We start from the raw sequence: 23941 nt of genomic DNA on the forward strand, positions 1-23941 counted from the left end.
ACCTTATTTTGATGCGTCCACAAAATACGACAAACTCATTATAAGTACATTATATGTCAACTTATTCTACTAACCCTAAACCTAACCTAACAGTCTACTCTGAGAGTTATTAGACATGTAGTAAATTAATGAGAATTAGCTGATATGTAGTTGCAAAGTTATTTATAGTTAGTAGTAAAATGTCTAAAATGGACCATCAAAATAAAGTGCAACCGCTCAAAGACTAAGTGACCATTTTTAGTTTTTAGTTTTTCTGGAAGATTATTATTTAGTTTGTTCAAGTTGTTTTTAAATCAAACTTTATCAAATTGGATTTATGTTTAGTGACTCACAGTTTTACTTAAAGTTTTTTCAACTGCTTACACACATTTTCAAAACGTTGCCTCTTTTTTTTTTTTTTTTTAACTTTACACACAAATCTAAGAAGTGCACACACAAAATGCAAAATGCCTCACATCTCTTGCAAAATGAAGCACTGCATTAAAAATATTGCAAACACATCTCAAAAGCAAACATTTGCAAACACTTTTGCCATAATATTAATTCCTGTTAGATTTTTGTGTGTTACATAGAGAATTGTCAAAGGCAGACAGTTAGTGTACAGTTTTGCAGATTTGGTGTGTGGTTCTGGTGTTTGAGTTTCAGGTTTCAGAAATTGTGTTACAAGTAAAGATTTTGTGTGTAAGCAGCTGAAAAACAAACAAACAAACAAAAAAAAAACGTAAATGCTGTTTTTATAAAGGTTTTGTGAGGGGACTAATTGATGAGAATTTTTTTTTTCACCTTTTATTCTTGCGCATCCTGCATTGCTTGTGAATCATCCCTAAGGCCGGATGGCTAGAAAACGGACATTTAACTTCAACAGCCATGGTTACAGTAGACATACCTTTCAGGGAGTTGACACATACCATTTGAATACACATAATGGTTATTTATTTATCAGTGCTGACATGAAACATGCAGAGCTTTCTGCATGGAAAGCTTTAGCGCCATCACATATAGCACACTTAGGCTGTATGAGGTTATATCAAGTGATGTACATTTCTCAAGTTTTAAGCATGGAAACTTCTAGAATGAAATTTCCAACATGGCTAAAGCGATATCAAAACTACATTGTCAGAAATGTCAGTTTGTATGATGATGTGTTGTACTTTTCTACAGCTGTAGCGTATGAAAAGGCCTGATCAGCTAAAAAAGACAGGATTATTGCTTCCTGGCATATAACTGAATTCATTTAAAATACTTTATAATGTTCATACAGTACTGAAATTCAGAGGTTTTTGAAGAAGTGTCTAATGCTCAACATGGCTGCATTTATTTGATCAAAAGTACAGTAAAAACACTCATATTGTGAAGTATCAAGAACTGTTATATATATATATATATATATATTAATGTTTTAAACTAAAACTGGCCATATTTTTCTGTTTCAGAATAAGATCATTCTGGACCCGCTAACATTCAGTGAGGCTCGCTTCAGGCCGTCACTAGAGGAACGCCTGAGAGCATCATCAGTGGAGCCGCCTCATGGCCGATTCCTCCTGCACACGCGACGATCGCCGCGAACGCATCGTAGCCGAGTGCAACGCCGCGCCAGGCCCTGCAAGACCTGCTGAGCGAGTACATGAACAATGTAAGTCATGAACAACATTTTCCAGCATGCAAGTTATGGGTAACATTTTATTTCAATAGTCCACTTTAGACATGCTACTAACAGTAAGTAACTTTGCAACTACATGTCAACTAGCAGTCATTAGAGTATTAGTAGACTGTCTGCTTAATATCTTCTAACACCTTATTTTGATGCGTCCACAAAATACGACAAACTCATTATAAGTACATTATATGTCAACTTATTCTACTAACCCTAAACCTAACCTAACAGTCTACTCTGAGAGTTATTAGACATGTAGTAAATTAATGAGAATTAGCTGATATGTAGTTGCAAAGTTATTTATAGTTAGTAGTAAAATGTCTAAAATGGACCATCAAAATAAAGTGCAACCGCTCAAAGACTAAGTGACCATTTTTAGTTTTTAGTTTTTCTGGAAGATTATTATTTAGTTTGTTCAAGTTGTTTTTAAATCAAACTTTATCAAATTGGATTTATGTTTAGTGACTCACAGTTTTACTTAAAGTTTTTTCAACTGCTTACACACATTTTCAAAACGTTGCCTCTTTTTTTTTTTTTAACTTTACACACAAATCTAAGAAGTGCACACACAAAATGCAAAATGCCTCACATCTCTTGCAAAATGAAGCACTGCATTAAAAATATTGCAAACACATCTCAAAAGCAAACATTTGCAAACACTTTTGCCATAATATTAATTCCTGTTAGATTTTTGTGTGTTACATAGAGAATTGTCAAAGGCAGACAGTTAGTGTACAGTTTTGCAGATTTGGTGTGTGGTTCTGGTGTTTGAGTTTCAGGTTTCAGAAATTGTGTTACAAGTAAAGATTTTGTGTGTAAGCAGCTGAAAAACAAACAAACAAACAAAAAAAAAACGTAAATGCTGTTTTTATAAAGGTTTTGTGAGGGGACTAATTGATGAGATTTTTTTTTTCACCTTTTATTCTTGCGCATCCTGCATTGCTTGTGAATCATCCCTAAGGCCGGATGGCTAGAAAACGGACATTTAACTTCAACAGCCATGGTTACAGTAGACATACCTTTCAGGGAGTTGACACATACCATTTGAATACACATAATGGTTATTTATTTATCAGTGCTGACATGAAACATGCAGAGCTTTCTGCATGGAAAGCTTTAGCGCCATCACATATAGCACACTTAGGCTGTATGAGGTTATATCAAGTGATGTACATTTCTCAAGTTTTAAGCATGGAAACTTCTAGAATGAAATTTCCAACATGGCTAAAGCGATATCAAAACTACATTGTCAGAAATGTCAGTTTGTATGATGATGTGTTGTACTTTTCTACAGCTGTAGCGTATGAAAAGGCCTGATCAGCTAAAAAAGACAGGATTATTGCTTCCTGGCATATAACTGAATTCATTTAAAATACTTTATAATGTTCATACAGTACTGAAATTCAGAGGTTTTTGAAGAAGTGTCTAATGCTCAACATGGCTGCATTTATTTGATCAAAAGTACAGTAAAAACACTCATATTGTGAAGTATCAAGAACTGTTATATATATATATATATATATATATATATACACACGTTTTATGTAGTTTATTCCTAAATGTAGTTTATTCCTGTGATGACAAAAATGTAATTTTTATAAGCCATTACTCCAGTCTAGTGTCACATGATCCTTCAGAATTTCAGTATTCTTTGATTAATAGAAAGTTTGAAAGAACAGCATTTATTTGAAATGCAAAAAAAAAACAAAAAAAAAAAACAACAACTTTTGAACAGTACTGTTTGCATATATGTAAGCGACAGTCTCCATTCTGATCTTCAGTCATGGATAGATACCGACTGTTCATCTTTGAGAAAGTTCACCAGTTAGGGTCTTAATATTCTTTGGTAAATCAATACTCTGGCCTTTCGTCTTTCACAAACACATATTTTATGTGTTTATTGGTGTTTGATATGCTTGACTTAAATGAAAGGCTTCAAAGCAGATAATCCTATATAATTATCAAAATGGTATGTATAAGTGTGTGTTTTGTGTGTGCGTGTGTGTATGTGTGTACTGGTTTTTGTGGTTTACGGGGACAAAATTTGTATAATAACATGGGTATGACAGAGGTATTACAATTTGAAGGTGGTTAATGAGGACACTGCCTATGTCCCTGTAAAACAAAAGGCTTAAAAAACATACTAAATGGTGGGTTTTTTTTTATCTAAAAATGCAGACAGTCTCCTGTAAGGGGTAGGTTTAGGTGTAGGGTTGGTGTAGGGCAATAGCACATACAGTTTGTACAGTATAAAAACCATTACGCCCATGGAGAGTCCCCGTAAACCACTGAAACAAACGTGTGTGTGTGTGTATGTATGTCAGTTATTTTGAAACAGGTGTCACAAAGCCATTGGCAAGTGTTCTGTATATTGATCTTTATGGTATCAATGGGGCTGTCTGGCTCTGACGCTATGCAGTAATCAATGGCTTCTAGCCGGCTATAATCAAATGTATGTTTCTTAGTGCTGGTGTGTTCAAGCACCATACGGGAACAGAGGGATATTAAATACAACCTCTCATTCGATTAGCGATGCCCCTTTAGTCAAAACACTACGCCAGTGGAGATGAATATCACATCAGCACTCCAATTACAATCTCCTGCTCTGGGAGGAAATGTGTTTGCTGGCTAGAACGCTCATTTTATATGAGTTTTAGTATCTCAAGATATTCATTTTATGTTTTTTTGTTTTTTTTTGGTACGTTTGTATTTGTGTCTTTGAATGGATTTGTTCATATGAATTATTTTATTAACACAAATGTAATTTAAATGTACACTTGTTAGATATACTGACATTAACATGTTTTGCATCCAGATAGAATATGGATATTAATACGCAGATCCTAATATTAAAACACTATAATTGTGTAATTATTTATTTATACAAACATTGACAAAGTTGTGTTGTTTTAATTTCAGATATCTGGCTTTTAATGTGGTAAAGTGCTATCTAATGTGATCTGATCTCCAAAAATGCGCGTTTACGCCTGGTGTAGAGTGCATTTGTTGTGGCGTAATCATATTGTTTATGTTTTGCGGATCTTCTGTTGTAACAACTTTCTAGTCCAATAAGGCTGAATTGCTGTAGTTTCTCAGTTCACTTTAAGATGAATTATTGTTAGTTTCTGTTAGTGAGCTACAGCTGCAGGCATGGAAGTATAGCGATCTAAACCGAAGACCAAAGAGATGGCAAAACTTGAAGTCATTTATTTGTTATTGGTTTGATTTGATATCTCTGTGCTATATGTTAGAGCTGCGCGATTCTGGGTAAATTAAGAATCACAATTCTTTTTTTGTCACAAAAAGAGATCATGATTCTCCCACGATTCTGAACTAAACAAAATAATGTGCAACAAAATATTATTGCTGCAGTCTATTTAAAAGTGTTTAATTAATTTGAATGAATTATTATTACATTTTAATATATATACACTGTATATATATCTATTTAAAATATAATATACCAATTTTTAATATTCAAATTATGAAAAAAGTGGTTTGAATGAATGATTCAATGACTCACTCATAATTACTTCACTTGTTTCATTACTGGATGAATCAGCGTTTTTGATTGAATCTCTTGAAAGAATGATTCAATGACAGTTTGTTAACATTAACCTGTCACCACCTAGTGCTGAAACAATGTAATCAACACAAACGTTATTTGAAGCGCCAGTTACTTTTAAAAGGGGATTTGCGCTATTTTGATTGCTACCATAGACATCAGTGTTTATATCCGAACTATAAACTTTAATCTCAGTATTTCTGTGATAATATGAATGACTGTAGTAGTTGAAAAGACTGTTTGTGAAGCTGTTTCTTACCCAAACATGGTAAATGTCTGCTCCCTGTGTCAGTGGCAGTGCGAACGCAGATTAATTTTTTTTATAATTTTATATAATCTGTATAATTTTTACAAAGGTTTAATAGACACTAGGGGTGGGAATCGCAGGGTACCTCACGATACGATATAATCACGATACATGGCTCACGATAACGGTAATATCACGATACAGCAATTCTGCGTTAATCAATATGTTTCTAGAAAATCCTATAATGATACATCACGATATGTGTCTAAATAAAATGCCTGTGAAAAGGTGAAGTGCAAGTTTTCTTTCTTTATTCAAGTCTAAACTGTTAGAAAACAGAAAAAAAAAAAAAGTTCTGTAAATCAATTTTAACAAGGCTAAATTAATCATTTTATTCTTGGACTTATTAAAAGCTTACACTATTATTTTTCTCTGTGTGTAAACAAACACATTTAACTGCTTATCAAACAGAAAAAAAAACAAAAAAATAGATAGATCGATATAATATAAACCTGGTACATTTCAAAATTTACCTGGAGTGTTTTCTCAACCTTTCTATTCCTCTCATTGTAAAAATGGACCCCCACACGGAAAAAATAGTTATTCACATCGCTTCTTTTGAGTGCTCAGGTTCGTTATTTCAAATGTAGATGATCCAAGCGGAGATGTTAGGCTACTTGTGAACTGAATATGCTCTCTGCAATAATAACGTGATCGGTGCCTATGGTCCACGCTGATAGCTGTTCCGGGGCAGTTTTTTAGTTTTCATCTCCATAAACATATATATATATAGCAGTAAAGCTAATACAGTAGCTGGAAATCTGTTTATCCTTCGGTTCCTCGTGCTTCCCCATCTTCATAGAGAACGCGGTTCACGGAACTTGCTCAGAGTCAGAGCGCTTTAGGAAAGCTGGAAATGGCGCGGCTGCAATTTTCATGCATTTTTAGACGCTGTGATCAGGGAAATGTATTTAGAGCACCTTATTGTATTAATTAAAATATCGATATTTGGTGCCAGATATCGATTCTCGTATCGCATGGAGAAGGATCGCGATATATCGCCATATCGATTTATTGTCCCACCCCTAATAGACACAGGGGTGAATCGTTGTCATTTAAAAAATGGGATTGCAGGGGTGCATTGAGATTGCGATCTTTTAACCATTAATTGTGAAGCTCAACTATATGTTAAAACTCTAAAAAAAAGAAAAACAATTTTATCCCAACAGATCTGTGATGTGTATAATTCAGGTAGAACAAAATGGCACAAGTTTACATGTAAATGTTATTGACTTCCAGCTTCTGGGAATTATGGGTACAGAGAGGAAACGAGAAGTAGTGTCTGGTTTCTTCACTGTGCACAAAAATTACCATTGGTTTAGTTTCTTCTAAAACCTTTTCGACTTCTGCCACCGTCCTTTCACCTTTTGCTCTAATCGTTCTTCAAGCTCAAGCCTGAACGACTTGTGGAACAGCACGAGCTTGATCAATGTGCTGGTTTGCAATAAATTACGTTCAAGTGACAGGAGAATGTCCATACTTGTCCTGGCTGGTGGTGATCGTTGATTGGTGACAACCTCCCAGACTCCCAGACCACTGCTGAATCATCAGAATTGGCTGATTTAGTTACGGCAGCACAGACAGGCCAATCTATCAATTGATCGGTTGGAGTAATGCATTGCTGACCTGGGTCAAGGGAGCTCGGGCTTGTGGCTAGAGGTTGAGGGGTCCAGGGCTTTGTGGGTGTGGTGGTTCACCTCGCTAGCTTGGCCTACAATGCACTAAAGAGGATTTAGGGAGTTGGTTAGCAGAGCTTAATCTTGCACTTAGTGGGACGTGGCATTCCGGCGGTCACACTGCGTTTACAGAAGATGGATGTCTATGTTCTTCGGCCCTCCAGGGGGCTACACAGAAAGACTTGATCAAGAGGCAGGGTCTCTGAACACTCCATCAGCCTAACAGCGCTGCCACCAGCCACACAAGCGCAGAGCCTGTGCAACCCAAAGGATTACTTAAGAAGAACTGCAGATCAGTGAGTGATAGAGAAGGAAGTAGAAACAATGGGATGGATAGATTAGAAACACTTATGAGATTTGGTGTCACCTCCTACTCCATACTGCAGTACTGGGGGTGGATGAAGATGCTATTTTGTGACTTAATATAAAAAGTTGGGTTACCAGCACTTTATGTGCATCAAATACCCAGATAAATTGCTTAACAAAGGCCATTTTCAGTCCTTTCCTATTCAATTTATTTATTTATTTATTTTTAATGGAAAATAGACGTTAATGTTATATCATGGTAATTTGCCACTTAGAAGTCAGTTGCATATATAAGAAGAACTGCAGACTTGACTATTGAAGCACAAATCCAGGCACCAAAAGCAGCCCACACCAAATTCTCTTTAATTAAACATATGCATTTTCATTTATGCATAGGCTACATGGCTGCAATAACATTTCAGTTCAAAATGCTTTACTGACTAACGATTCGGACTTTCAGTTGTTATGCTCTCAAAATGTATGCCATATATGTATGTAGGCTATGTCCTGAATTATTACACCACTTGTGCAGCCAGTCACAATTCACAAAGTCAAAGGTAATTTACTTAGGACGTTTTTTTTCAAATTCAATAATATGATAAATAAATAGGTTTAGCAAAACAAATGTGATTATTTTTGAGAACCTTTTGAGTATTTTTATACACCTGTAAATATATATATGTATGTATATATATATATATATGTATGTAAGGGATAATCAACGGCTAGCTGTGCATTAAATGATTTGAATGCACGACGTGGTTGCCTCCGCGAAGTGCATTCAAAACGTTTAATGCACAGTTAGCCATTGATTATCCCGAATATGCCATGGTCATTTCCCAGCATTCACATATTAAAGATGTTAATAATATTTGCGCTGCAATATTTGACCGTAACGATAAAAATGACGGTTATTTTCGTCTGTATTACTATTCAACTATAACTGTATGTTACTATGGTTACCAATGTTCATAGGAACACCTGCCAGCCAATCAGAATCGAGTATTCAGACAGACCATGGCATAAATATATATACAGTGGGGCAAAAAAGTATTTAGTCAGACACTAATTGTGCAAGTTCTCCAACTTAAAAATATGAGAGAGGCCTGTAATTTTCATCATAGGTATACCTCAACTATGAGAGACAAAATGAGAAAAAAAAAATCTCACGCAAGATCTCACCCCGTGGGGTCAAAATGATCACAAGAACTGTGAGCAAAAATCCCAGAACCACACGGGGGGACCTAGTGAATGACCTGCAGAGAGCTGGGACCAAAGTAACAAAGGCTACCATCAGTAACACACTGCGCCGCCAGGGACTCAAATCCTGCAGTGCCAGACGTGTCCCCCTGCTTAAGCCAGTACATGTCCGGGCCCGTCTGAAGTTTGCTAGAGAGCATTTGGATGATCCAGAAGAGGATTGGGAGAATGTCATATGGTCAGATGAAACCAAAATATAACTTTTTGGTAAAAACTCAACTTGTCGTGTTTGGAGGAGAAAGAATGCTGAGTTGCATCCAAAGAACACCATACCTACTGTGAAGCATGGGGGTGGAAACATCATGCTTTGGGGCTGTTTTTCTGCAAAGGGACCAGGACGACTGATCCATGTAAACAAAAGAATGAATGGGGCCATGTATCGTGAGATTTTGAGTGAAAACCTCCTTCCATCAGCAAGGGCATTGAAGATGAAACGTGGCTGGGTCTTTCAGCATGACAATGATCCCAAACACACCGCCCAGGCAACGAAGGAGTGGCTTCGTAAGAAGCATTTCAAGGTCCTGGAGTGGCCTTGCCAGTCTCCAGATCTCAACCCCATCGAAAATCTTTGGAGTCCGTGTTGCCCAGCGACAGCCCCAAAACATTAAAACATGGAGGAATGGGCCAAAATACCAGCAACAGTGTGTGAAAACCTTGTGAAGACTTACAGAAAACATTTGACCTCTGTCATTGCCAACAAAGGGTATATAACAAAGTATTGAGATTAAATTTTGTTATTGACCAAATACTTATTTTCCACCATAATTTGCAAATAAATTCTTTAAAAATCCTACAATGTGATTTTCTGGATTTTTTTTTTTTTTCTCATTTTGTCTCTCATGATGAAAATTACAGGCCTCTCTCATCTTTTTAAGTGGGAGAACTTGCACAATTGGTGGCTGACTAAATACTTTTTGCCCCACTCTATATATATATATATATATATATATATATATATATATATATATATATATATATATATATATATATATATACAGGGCCGAAAACGAACTTTTTGCCACACCTGCCAATGGCCGGTGGTGTGATAAAAATGTACCGGCCAGAAAATGTTTTTACCGGACATGAAAATATTTTTGCAAAAACAGGCAGCTATTACTACTACAATGACTAAACATATGTTTTTAATTTGTCCTACTGGTGTCTCTATTAAATGCATTGTCCCTCAATTTTACCTATTAATTGTAGCCATTCAACATTACAGTATAATTTAAAGCCATTATTTTTAACATTTAATAGGCTCTGAAATATATAACAACTTTTAATTTAAGTGATTTTAAAACAATCTTCACATATATATATATATAACATACATATATATCACTATAAATTGTATATGCATAAACTTAAACAGATTAATCTTTATTCAAGCTACAAAAGTTAACCAGCGACTAGAACAGTCCAATGATTTCTCTTTTTCTTTTGTTCTTTGATTTACATCAATGACAGACTTCAGCAGGTTTCACTTTAAATCAGCGCTGTCCCTTTAAAACCTGATGCACATGACGTGGATCTGACACATATTCGATTTTCTCCCAACTCTTTACTGTCATTTAAGACTTTTTAACTCATTTAAGACTACGTTTACGAGGTAACTCGCCAAAACCGCGTATTTTGACATAATTGTGCGTGTTTTCGTCTGCTGAAGCACTACTGGTGCACTGTCTGAAGTGGCTCTGCATACTGTATGTGTACAGCCGAACGTGCAGCCTTTTAACTATATACTGCACTGCACCGTTTCCTACATGTCGCTATGTGTCGGGTTATGAAGAATAAAGAAAAGTTAATCTTCCGAAATGAAGCAGCAAAATCTTCTCAGGTAAAAGTTATTAGAACCGTGTCTAGGGACAAGCTGGCCATCACATTGCTCTGACCTTATCAGCCCGTTTGTTTCCTAATATTTGTAGCCATTCAACATTACAGTATAATTTAAAGCCATTATTTTTAACATTTAATAGGCTCTGAAATATATAACAACTTTTAATTTAAGTGATTTTAAAACAATCTTCACATATATATATATATAACATACATATATATCACTATAAATTGTATATGCATAAACTTAAACAGATTAATCTTTATTCAAGCTACAAAAGTTAACCAGCGACTAGAACAGTCCAATGATTTCTCTTTTCTTTTGTTCTTTGATTTACATCAATGACAGACTTCAGCAGGTTTCACTTTAAATCAGCGCTGTCCCTTTAAAACCTGATGCACATGACGTGGATCTGACACATATTCGATTTTCTCCCAACTCTTTACTGTCATTTAAGACTTTTTAACTCATTTAAGACTACGTTTACGAGGTAACTCGCCAAAACCGCGTATTTTGACATAATTGTGCGTGTTTTCGTCTGCTGAAGCACTACTGGTGCACTGTCTGAAGTGGCTCTGCATACTGTATGTGTACAGCCGAACGTGCAGCCTTTTAACTATATACTGCACTGCACCGTTTCCTACATGTCGCTATGTGTCGGGTTATGAAGAATAAAGAAAAGTTAATCTTCCGAAATGAAGCAGCAAAATCTTCTCAGGTAAAAGTTATTAGAACCGTGTCTAGGGACAAGCTGGCCATCACATTGCTCTGACCTTATCAGCCCGTTTGTTTCCTAATATTTGATTCGCTCTTGTCACTTATGACATAACAGCTAATCACGTTGACCTTGTCTTTGGAAAAGATTATTTTATTCGCTTATGTCAGAAACAGCGAATCTCTTTAAAACTGGCTCTTGTTTTCACTACATTGCATTGTAATATTTCATAAAAGTTGTACTATTTTAGCGTCCTTTATTCTCCTATAAAGAATCACAATTGTCTCTTATTATCCTTTTCTGACCGTACGTTAGCTGCCAGTGCTACCTTCTGATTGAAGCCAACAATTTATTCCACTGATCTAACCTCTTTGAGATCTAATAAAATTGTAGTTCTGGGTTTTTCTGATGACTGTTGCTACAGCACAACATATCCCAAGCATATTGTAACCTTGTGAACCTTCTGGGAGTGTTTCATTGATCTTCCTCTGGTAGTTGTGGCTGCTATGACCATAGACTGACAGGTCGCACAGCTGTGACTCAGACACAAAAATGGCGGTGATAAAACACTGTGACGTCACATGGAACCTATGGATATGTACATCCATACATGCAGTGGTGTGAAAAAGTGTTGGCCCCCTTCCTGATTTTTAAATTTTTTGCATGTTTGTCACACTTTAATGCTTCAGATCATCAAACAAATTTAAATATTAATCGAAGATAACACAAGTAAACACAACATGCAGTTTTTAAATGAAGTTTTTTTATTATGAAGGGAAAACAAAATCCAAACCCACATGGCCCTGTGTGAAAAAGTGCTTGCCCCCTCCTATAAAATCATGAAAGAACTGTGATTAACCACATTATTTTAGAAAGCTGAGTTAAATTTCACTAGCCAAACCCAGGCCTGATTACTGCCAGACCTGTTGAATCAAGAAATCACTTAAGTAGAACCTGTCTGACAAAGTGAAGCATGTTTAAAGAGCAACACATCATTCCGCAATCTTAAGAAATTCATAAACAGATGAGAAACAAAATAGTTTACATGCATCAGTCTGGAAAGGGTTATAAAGCCATTTCTAAGGCTTTGGGAGCAAACCATGGTCAGAGCCATTATCCACAGTGGTAAAAACTTGGAACAGTGGTGAACCTTCCCAGGAGTGGCCGGCCTACCAAAATTACTCCAAGAGCACAAAGACGACTCATCCAGGAGGTCATAAAAGAACCCAGAACAACATCTAAAGAACTGCAGGCCTTACTTGCCTCAATTAAGGTCAGTGTTCATGATTCAAAAACAGGATCCATGGGAGAGTTCCAATGCAAAAGCCATTGCTGACCAAAAAGAACACAAAGGCTTGTCTCACATTTGCCAAAAAATATCTTGATTATCCCCAAGACTTTTGGGCAAATATTCTGTGGACTGATGCGACAAGGTGTGTGTCCCGTTACATCTGCTTTGCAGCTTCAGAACCTGGATGACTTGCCATAATTGATGGAACCATGAATTCTGCACTCTAACAGAAAATTCTGAAGGAGAATGTCCTGCCATCAGTTTGTGACTTCAAGCTCAAGCGCACTTGGGTTCTGCAGCAGGACAATGATTCCAAACACAGCAGCAAGTCCACCTCTGAATGTCTCAAGAAAAACAAAATTAAGGTTTTGGAGTGGCCAAATCAAAGTCTGGACTTAAATCCAATTGAAATGCTGTGGCATGACCTTAAACAGTCCATTCATGCTCAAAAACCCTCCAATGTGGTTGAATTAAAACAATTCTGCAAAGAAGAGTGGGCCAAAATTCCTCCCCAGCTATGTGAAAGACTCATTGCCAGTTATTGCAAATGCCAGTTATTTGATATTGATATTGTAGCTCAGTTTAAGTGCTTGACTCTATAGTTCAGAATGTTCCAGAACATTAACATTATTATTTAAATAAAATTCTAGAATAGAGTTCTAGAATGGAATACAAAAGTTACAAAATGTTGTGACTTTCTGCCAATCTCCCTAGGATAGCTAATAACAAGCTGTCGTGACACGATAATGTCATGTGACTGCTGGTGCCTCTGCACAGTGTCCTCCCAGCCGCACAATCACTTTATGCCTCGATTTGGCAAGTGCTAGACACTGTCTCACTGGACAAGACCAGTCATTTCAGAGAAAATAACCCACAGCATGCACAAGAAAAAAAAAGCCTTTCTTTCGCTCTCACCATCCGTCTCACTCCGTCTGCATCAGTGCAAAACCTGCCCCCAAAGACACAAACAAAAATACACATGCATATCACACATTCCCCTTCAAGCTTTCAAGCAAAGTCTCCTGCAAACATCTCCTGTGATTTGCTCTCTCTACTTCAGCTAGCATGACTTTCACTGTTCTATTAGCCTGGCTACAAGAATGTTGAGTCATCTTGGTTCTTTTCTAGCCTGGCTGAAGTTTGAAGTCTCTTAGCTGTTGGCTATAACTGCGTTTGTAGCATTTGGAAGTATGGTGTATGTTTGGCATCTCCTGCGTTCATTACCGGTGACTGGAGAGAAACACACAGCGTGATAGTCTGCAGGGAACCTGGACTCATGTGAGCTTTTGTTTTCTGCATCTGAAGAGATCAGTGGGGCTTTAGGTTTTCCAAGACTTTAACTGCATCTCTACTTGATGGCTCCTGCTGCTTGTTTAAATTTCCCATCTCGATCTTTCCAACCTCATTAGAAATCATCTCCTCCTCTTCTTTCTTTTGGTTTCTCCTTGCTGACAAGGTTTCTCCTGGTTTCTGTGGTAGCATCATGCATGAAATACTCCACATAACATGGCATTCTTTTGTAGTTTGCCCCAAAATAAACAATTTGCAAGAACCCCCATTTTATAAGAGATTCCATATTGCCAACATGACTTGTGAGTTGCGACAATCCAAACAAAACATATCTGTTGTCAACAAAAGAAAGGACTTTAAGGTCTCCCTGTGTTTTTACGCTAAAAAACACTTTATTTCTATAGCACCTTTCATACAATGAATTCAGCACAAAAATACCATAATTAATATAAAATAGAGATTTGAAAAAACATCTTACTTTATAATAATTCAAAAATTGTATTAACCCTCTGGGGTCTGAGGGTGTTTTGGGGCCCCGGAGAAGTTTTGACATGCCCTGACATTTGTGCTTTTTTCAGTTGCTTATAAACATTTTAATGGCTAAAGTCTAAAAACACTGTATTCAGCACAAACTGGGCTACGATAATATGTGAGCAGCTTGTACGTATGTGTTTGTGTTTTTGAGAAAACAACGTTTATGCGTGGTTAGAAAAAAACTACAATTTTAAAGTAACTGAAATAAGGCCATAAAACACATACAGAACATTTGTTCACAAGACTTTTGAGAACTGGATCTTGTAGCCTAGAATATTTGCTTCAAAATGATCTGAAAATAATCTAACTCACTCATTTAGAGAAAACAGTATATTGATTAAAATTTTCTGAGTCACTTTTTGAGTAGAAAGGGTCTATGCGAGAGGGCGTGAACTATCCTGGATAATGCTGTGACTCACACCTGAGAAGACAAAGGCCCGCATAATGAGCTCCATAATGAGCCATTGAGTCAGGTTTGTGACTGAGAGGGAATTGCTACAAGAAAGAATGTGAGGAAAAAAGAAATGTGTATACATATAACTATCACATAAAATAACTTGAGATTCACTTGTGAGTGCAGGCAAACAGTTTATTAGGAACACACAAACAAATAAACAACAGAAGAGTCAAGACATCGTGGCTGCAATATCCAAAATATCCAAAACAGTGGCAGGAAACTGGAACCCAGGAAAACGGGAGACAGCAGAAACTGCACAAAACAGACGTGAGCAACACAATGAATGGACAAAGACAAAGCAAACATGGTGACAATACATACACTACCAGTCAAATTATTTAAACAGTAAGATTTGTAAGGTTTTTTTTTTTTTTTAAGAAGTGTCTTCAGCTCACCAAGCCTGCATTTATTTGATCCAAAGTACAGCAAAAACTGTACATTATATTTATTATAATATATATAGGCCTAAATATTGTTAATATTCAAAATAAATAAAGCACACTAAAATTCCCAGACTAAAATTAACAAATAAATTAGTGAGCATGTTGATAGGCTTATCAGGAGCAACTATTATCATACAATACAAAAACATTTTATAACTGAGAAACTAAATTATTATTGTTAAGCTTATTATAAACATGTTTGAGCAGGTATTTGCCAACAGAGTAGGCTACTTCACAGTAAAGATTGGTCTAAACTTTCGTAGACATTACTTTTATATCATTGTTTATAGAACATATAACTATCCTCACGTCGTGCAACATTTAAATGCAATGAAAGGTTGCCTATCATATTTCAAAATGTTGCACTCGATTTCACACATTTTATTCTGGAGTTATAGTTTGGGAAAAGTTCAACTAGTAAGTGCGTTCAACTTTGTCACAACAACACATTATCGAATGCCAATAAGAAACATTACTTACTCGGTATAAAATATCTCCTCCTCCGCCCGCTCCAGTTGCGCTCGCGTTCGGTTTGTGAGGTAAACAAAGCTTTTTCCTCTCAGCGCGTCTTCTGGGGGTAAATACAAGGCTTTTTCCTCTCAGTGCGTTTCTGAGGTAAATACAAGGCTTATTCCTCACAGTGTGTTCTTCCAAAACTGAAAAGTATCCGAGATGAACGTGTTGCTGCTTTGTTTACGGTGGTGTGGGCGTTTACATGCCACGTGGCTCACGTGGAGATTTGTAATAACAATAGCGCGAGGAGCGTGTGGGCGTGACCAAATTAGAGATAATGAGACCAGACGGAAAAACTGGACCTGCCGTTGGTTTCATACGGATTACTTTATCACAGAATATTTGTTTTCGGTAAGACTTACTTCATTTAACAGTAGACATGTCAAGCTTTCTCATGTCTCTGTGTGAAGTATTTGCTGAGTTACAGTTCATTTTAGTGACGAAGATGTGCAGTTGCTTACAGGTGAGATGTGTTGAAGAATGTTTCAGCTGTTTTGTGCATACAATGAAAGTTGGTGGTCATTTTTCAAAAGATCTTCTTTTGTGTTCCAAAAAAAAAAAAAGTGCACAGAAGTTTGCATACGGCTGAATAAATGATAATTTTCATTTTTGGATGAACTTTCCCTTCAAGTATATATATGCTGTCACTTGGTTTATCGTAACTTTCATATTCTTCATAACCATTCTTCAGGCAAGTGAAGCTGCCACTGACTAGGTTTACATGTGCACGAATAATGCGATTATTTCCAATAATCAGAGTAAGGACTTAATCACACTATGATGTTTACATGTCAAGAGCAAAGCTCTTCACTTCCGTTTACATGCAATTTCCATTATTATTATTATTCGCTAAGAATTGTGGTTATTTTTTTGCTGCCATTATTCACATACCCCACTGCACAGCACAAATGATGGACTCAGAAAGAGCAGGTGTGTTACTGTTTTAAATTATTTACATCTAATGCATAATGATTTTGTATGGCTGTATTCCACGCTTTTTCAGCACCACAGAAATGTGATGGAATTTGTTTGCCTACGCTGCTGTCGTGTTCTACTCGCCGTTTGTGGATGAGGGTAAGGAACAGAGACTGGTGGCAGCTAATGTTAGTTGTGTTTTCCCCAGAATCCGATGCTTTCTTCTAGGGCTGCAGCGATTCGTTGATGTCATCGATTACGTCGATTATGAAAATATGTCGATTAGCATGGGATGCGTCGATGCATCGCACCTTTAGCCACGCCCATTGCGCGAGCCTGCAGTTATCCCTAGTTAAGACTGTTTTTCTGCCATGGTTAACACATAACAAGACTCTAGAGCAGAAGGTAAAGGCTAGTATGGAAACATCACTTCATAGACTTGCATTCATAGAGCATTTTATTATTATACGACCGTCAGAACCGCATATATATAGCCGAACTGACACCTTTACATTGTCAAGATTCCCAACCGCATTCTCGCATTCAAAGCTGTGCTGAATGAACGGAACAGCATGGGACATCAAGTTTCCTATATAATCATGACGGGTTTAATTCACCCACAGAGACGGAGAAGGAGAAATGATTCGCGTTCATCTGAAGATCCACTGGAGCTTCCGTCAGTGTCGTGGGCGCGATCGCGCGAGCTCTGAGTCGCGCTCACCAAACGCTCTCTCTGCACTCGCTAACAAAGCATTTACAGTCATTGTTAGTTGTTTAACTGTGTGATGGATAGGACAAGCCTCGACTGGGCTCATTTATTTAAAAACGGGCTGTCGACTGTGATAAAACTTTCTGGTGTTATGACATTCTTTTTTTTATTCTGTCGCTCTAGTGTCCTGAATGCGGTTGTGACTTCAGCTGTTCATTCATACAGATATTCAAATAAAAAATTTCAAGTCTCTCACCTGTAAGCAACTGCTGTCAGTCCCAAACAGTAACTGTGAATGCAGCCATAAAGTGCATTTCTGTTGATTGTATTGTATCACTGCCCTGTTATTCTTTCTTTCTTTCTTTCTTTCTTTCTTTCTTTCTTTCTTGCTTTCCTTTTCTTTCTTTTAATTTTATTTTGTATTCATTAGGGGTTCGAGCACGAAGTGCTAGAAACCCTATTGTAATTGTTAGGATTTTTATTATTATTATTATTCCGCCGTAAAACGAATCGTGCAGCCCAAACCGTAAGGCCTAGAGACTTGAAATTCGGCCAGATCGTAGAGCTCAATTTGGGGAGAACGTATCAAAGTTTCAGCCCAATCGGCCAAACGGGGGCGCTACAGCGCAAAAAACTAAAATTTCAGACATGTTTGGCCGTAGCTCAACACCGTTTGTCGTAGTCTCAAACTTTTAACTTCGTTGCGATCCTTGGCTTTGCCCGAAAAAAAACTGGATTCCAACGGATTTTCTCTACGACGCACCGTTTTTTCGCAAAATTGAGTGAAATCCCAAACCTACTTTTGCGAACTAGTCCTAGGTTTTTCACCCGATCGGAACCAAACCACTGCAGAAATATTCTAGGGACACTGAATATCAAAAGTTATCAAAAAAAAGTTGAAATTTCAATTTTTGCGCAAAACAGTACGCCAATTAGCGTCTATGCTAACGTTAGCCAAATGTTATTTGAAGCATAACTCTGGAACGGAATTAGATATCTTCACCAAACTCGGTACACATATGTATGAGCTCAATCTTTGGTCAAATTAAAAAAAAATTGCTAGCTCTGCCACTTGGTGGCGCTGTAAGACTGAAAAAACATAAAAACAGTTATAACTACGCGACCGTTAGTCCGATCGACTTGAAAATTGGTATGCAGCCTCTTGGTCCGAAGGGGCACCAGTGTATATGAGGTAATTCACGTATCTCCAAAAAACATGGCCGCCATCGGCCAACGAAGTTTGAGCACTTATTAGACAAGGTTAACGGAGGTCAATCGGAACGAAACTCGGTGGGCATGTTCGACTCACGGCCCTAAAGGTCTGTAAGAATTTTGAAAGAGATCGGCCACTAGTTGGCGCTAACGAGTTTTTTGGCTCTGTAATCACGTGGCGTTTAACATATCCACACAATATGCATATCATTTGATAGATCTCCTCATGTTGAGCAACTTTGCCTCAAGAACCATTGGTGTCAATCAAATCGTTCATTAATTATTCAGAAATATGTTAAAAACCTACTTTTGCGAACTAGTCTCTGGTTTTTTGCCCGATCGGAACCAAACCACTGCAGGAATAATCTATGGACTCTCCAGATCAATAATTATCGAAAAAATTTTGAATTTTGTCTTTTGGTTAGCAATAATTGGCTCATTTAAAAAAAGGGGCGTGGTCACACATACCCAAAAGCCTATAAAACGTAAACAAAAACTTTAAATTTTACGAAAGTTGGTGAAAACATGTGTCAGATGACTCTTAACAAGCATGAAAAGTTTCATGGAGTTCGGAGCATAGGTGGCGCTATAACAGTAAAAAAAGCCATCGAAAACACAATATTTCAATTGTACACGAACCTAAATGTTAACAAATCGTTCATATATTCACACATCCGCTAGTTATTCATATCATATGATAGATCTCCTCATTTTGAACAACTTTGCCTCTAGGAGCACTGCTATCTATCGAAGTGTTAATTAAATATTCTCAATTATGTTCAAAACCTACTTTTGCGAACTAGTTCTAGGTTTTTCGCCCAATCGGAACCAAACCACTGAAGAAATGTTATCTGGTCAGTGAACATCAATAATTATCAAAAAAATATTTAAAATTCAACTCGCTTTAGCAATGAGGCCCCGAAATGTATAAAAGTCGCGGGCGAATTTTACGAAACAGACTATAACTAGTGAAGGAAATGGCATATCTTCACCAAACTCGGTACACATATGTATGAGCACAAACTTCGGTCAAATAATAAAAATTGCGATGATCCGCCACTTGGTGGCGCTATAATGTCGAAAAAACTATAACTGGGTAACCGTTAGCCCGATCGACTTGAAATTTGGTACGCAGTGTCTTTGTCCGAAGTGGCTCAAATATCTATGAGGACATTCGCGTATCTCAAAAAATATGGCCGCCACCTGCAAATGAAATTTAAGCACCTATTTGACAAGGTTAACTGAAGTCGATTGGAACGAAACTCGATGGACATGTTCGACTCAAGGCCCTAAAGGTCTGTAAGAATTTTGAAAGAAATCGGCCACTAGTTGGCGCTAACGAGGTTTTTTGGCTCTATAATCACGTGGTGTTTCACAAATCCACACAATATATATATCATTCGATAGATCTCCTCATAATGAGCAACTTTACCCCGGTACTATTGCTGTCAATCAAATAGTTCATTAAATAATCTCAATTATGTTAAAAACCTACTTTTGCGAACTAGTCCTAGGTTTTTCGCTCAATCTCAATCAAACCACTGCAGCGCAATTCTCTGGACACTCTAGATCAATAATTATCAAAAAAATGTTGAATTTTGTCCTTTGGTTACCTATAACGGGGAAATTTAGAAAAGGGGCGTAGCCAAATATACCCCAAATCCTATAAAACCTAAACGAAAACTCAAAACTTTACCAAACTTGGTGATAACATGTGTCAGGTGACACTTAACAATCATGCTAAGTTTCATAGAGTTCGGACCATAGGTGGCGCTATAACAGTTTAAAAGACCTCAAAAACACACTATTTGAATAGAAAATGATCTCAAATTTTAGAAATTGTTTATATATACACATATACACTAGATCTTCATATCATATGATAGATCTCCTCATAAATAACAACTTTGCCTCAAGAACCATTGCTGTCAATCAAATCGTTCATTAATTATTCAGAAATATGTTAAAAACCTACTTTTGCGAACTAGTCCCTGGTTTCTCGCCCGATCGGAACCAAACCACTGCAGTAATATTCTCTGGACTCTCTAGATCAATAATTATCGAAAAAATGTTGAATTTTGTCCTTCGGTTAGCTTTAACAAGGACATTTAGTAAAGGGGCCTGGCCAAGTATACCCCAAAGCCTATAAAACTTAAACGAAAACTCAAAACTTTACGAAACTTGTTGAAAACATGTGTCACATGACTCTTAACAACCATGCAAAGTTTCATGGAGATTGGACCATAGATGGCGCTATAACAGTTAAAAAGGCCTCAAAAACACAAGATTTCTATGTAAAATGACCTCAAACTGTAGAAGATGATCATATATTCACACAAATACTAGATCTTCATATCATGTGATAGATCTCCTCATTCTAAACAACTTTGCCTCTTGGACTAATGCTGTAAATCAAATCGTTCATTAATTATTCACAATTATGTTAAAAACCTACTTTTGTGAACTAGTCCCTGGTTTCTCGCTCGATCTCGATCAAACCACTATAGTAATGTTCTCTGAGTCTCTAGATCAATAATTATTAAAAATATTGAATGTTGTCACTTGGTTAGCTGTAACGGGTTATTAATAAAAGGGTGTAGCCAAATATACCCAGAATACCCAGAAAACACAGTGTTGTATGAGAAATTGCTATTTATAACCACTAGATGGCAGCGGAAGACCACTAATGGGCTTATTAAGCTCTCAAACAGAACTGTTTATAGCTTTTCTCATGGAGTTATCATAAAATCACTGTTATAACATTTAAAATCACATTTAATTCAAGTTTACCATTTTGTCATGTCAGTTTTTACAATTTTGCCATATTATGATCAGAGAAATATAGACTCGCAAAAAGACTTGCAAAAACTGTTGTCATCTATCATTTATTTCAGATATCTATATCTGCAACAAAATGTGTGTGTGTGCATGCATGTCTTTGTATGTGTGAAATATAGACACTTAATTTATAAACCAATATATACCTATCATCAAACATAGACCTATTATTTATTTTAAATATCTATATCTGCAACAAAATGTGTGTGCATGTATGTCTTTGTATTTGTGTGTCTGTTTCTGTAAGCATGCTTATTGAGGATTAATGTAACAGTTTAACCTTTTCATGTTTGTGAGTATGTGTTATTTGGCAAAAAATAACACTATAATAGTTATAAAGGTTCAAAACAGTGTTGTATGAGAAATGACTATTTATAACCACTAGATGTCAGCGGAAGACCACTAATGGGTTTATTAAACTCTCAAACAGAACTGTTCATGGCTTTTCTCATGGAGATATTATAAAATCACTGTTGTAACATTTAAAATCACATTTAATTCAAGTTTACCATTATGTCATGTTAGTTTTTACAATTTTGCCATATTATGATCACAGATAAATATAGACTCTTAAAAAAATAAGACTTGCAAAAACTATTGTCACCTATCATTTATTTCAAATATCTATATCTGCAACAAAATGTGTGTGCATGTATGTCTTTGTATGTGTGTGTCTGTTTCTGTAAGCATGCTTATTGAGGATTAATGTAACAGTTTAACCTTTTCATGTTTGTGAGTATGTGTTATTTGGCAAAAAATACCACTATAATAGTTATAAAGGTTCAAAACACAGTGTTGTATGAGAAATGGCTATTTATAACCACTAGATGGCAGCGTAAGACTACAAATGGTCTCAAACAGAACTGTTCATGGCTTTTCTCATGGAGATATTATAAAATCACTGTTATAACATTTAAAATCACATTAAATCAAAGTTTACCATTTTGTTCATACAGACATATCAGTTTTTACAATTGACAGATCATGATTATAATGAAACCTGAAAATGACATAAACTCTTAAAAAGAGAAGACTTGCAATCAGTTTTGTCAGCTATCATTTATTGCAAATATCCATGTCTGCAACAAAATGTGTGTGCATGTATGTCCTTGTGTGTGTGAGTGTGTGTAAGAATGCTTATTGATTATTCATATGATAGTTTAACAGTTTCATTTCTATGTGTGTGTGTGTGTGTGTGTGTGTGTGTGTGTATGTCTGTGTCTGTGAGCCTATTGTCCATTTTTAATGTGTTTAACTGTCGGCTATGCGTCCAGGTTGACCTAGACCCTGCAATTGTACCGCCTTAAGGCTCGAACCCCGGTAATCGCTGCTTGCAGCTATATTTATTTATTGTTATTATTTAAATTTTTCTCTCTTCTTATTTTTTATTTAATATTTTTCTTTCTTTCAATTTTATTTTTTATTAATTATGTATTATTATTATTTATTTATTTTTCTCTCTTTTCTTATTTTTTTCTTTATTTATTGTTATTTTCTTTTTTCTTCCTTTGTTATTATTTATGTTTTGTAAAGTATTAATTATGAGAAAATGTTTGAATAAAATATTAAAAGATTAATAGCAGAAGTTACTGTTATTATTTATTGATAGTTTAACTAAAGAATTAATCAACTGATAAGAAAATAATAAATGGATTAACTGAAAAATAATCGATAGATTAGTCGACTAATCTGTGGTTTTTTTATAGATTAGTCGACTAATCGATAAATAAAATAATCGATAGACTAGTCGACAATAAAAATAATCGTTAGCTGCAGCCCTACTTTCTTCCCCGCCATCGTTTTTAATCTGCATATTATTACAAGTGTGTGTCACGTCGTTCATGTATGTCACAAGCGCATGCGCACTTTGGTCAGAGCGGCAATACTGCGATTAAGGTGTTTACATGTTTCGTTTAAAATCGGTGTACGCCACCTATTTTAACACGATTATGCTTGCTGCGATTATGAGCTTAATCGCATTATTTAGATCGAAGTATTGCGTTTACATGAGGTAAAGATTAATCGCAATATTGTCAAAATATCATTATAATCACATTAAGAGGGTGCATGTAAACGCACTCATTGTCACAGGTAGCAGACAGAGAGACATAATTAATGTCGAGCAAACAAGCCACAAGCATTTCTCACAATTAAGATTTCTCTTCCAACATGTCAAGCTGACTTAATGTCAAGACTCATATTAGAATGTTACATCATATCACTATTTCTGAAATTCTCCCAGCGAGATCCTTCTTACCAATGCCAGGTTAGAAGAAATGTCTTGGCTCGTGGCTCATCCTGGTGCTCTTGTGCTAGATGTCTTTTTTGCTTATAAACATCTTCACTAGACTTGACCTTTCTGAGGTCATCGCGAATCAAAGATCACCTTAGGCATTCCGGGTTTGTTTTTGCAGTGTTC

General features: G+C 36.4%; 1 protein-coding gene across 8 annotated transcripts in view; it reads left to right on the top strand.

The window, feature by feature from the left end:
- Positions 1 to 23941, top strand: part of ctnna2 (catenin (cadherin-associated protein), alpha 2) — a 489293-nt gene that overhangs the window by 151880 nt on the left and 313472 nt on the right. The window contains exon 1 of one of the 8 annotated variants that reach the window (XM_058790091.1): positions 1505 to 1633. The exons of the other annotated variants lie outside the window; for them this stretch is intronic. Within the exon in view, the coding sequence (XP_058646074.1) occupies positions 1625 to 1633 (9 nt within the window). The 5' untranslated portion in view covers positions 1505 to 1624. Of the gene's footprint in view, positions 1 to 1504; positions 1634 to 23941 lie in introns of those variants that run through there. 8 annotated transcript variants of the gene reach the window in all.

The sequence above is a fragment of the Onychostoma macrolepis genome, chromosome 01 (assembly GCF_012432095.1).
Source record: "Onychostoma macrolepis isolate SWU-2019 chromosome 01, ASM1243209v1, whole genome shotgun sequence".
Classification (NCBI taxonomy): domain Eukaryota; kingdom Metazoa; phylum Chordata; class Actinopteri; order Cypriniformes; family Cyprinidae; genus Onychostoma; species Onychostoma macrolepis.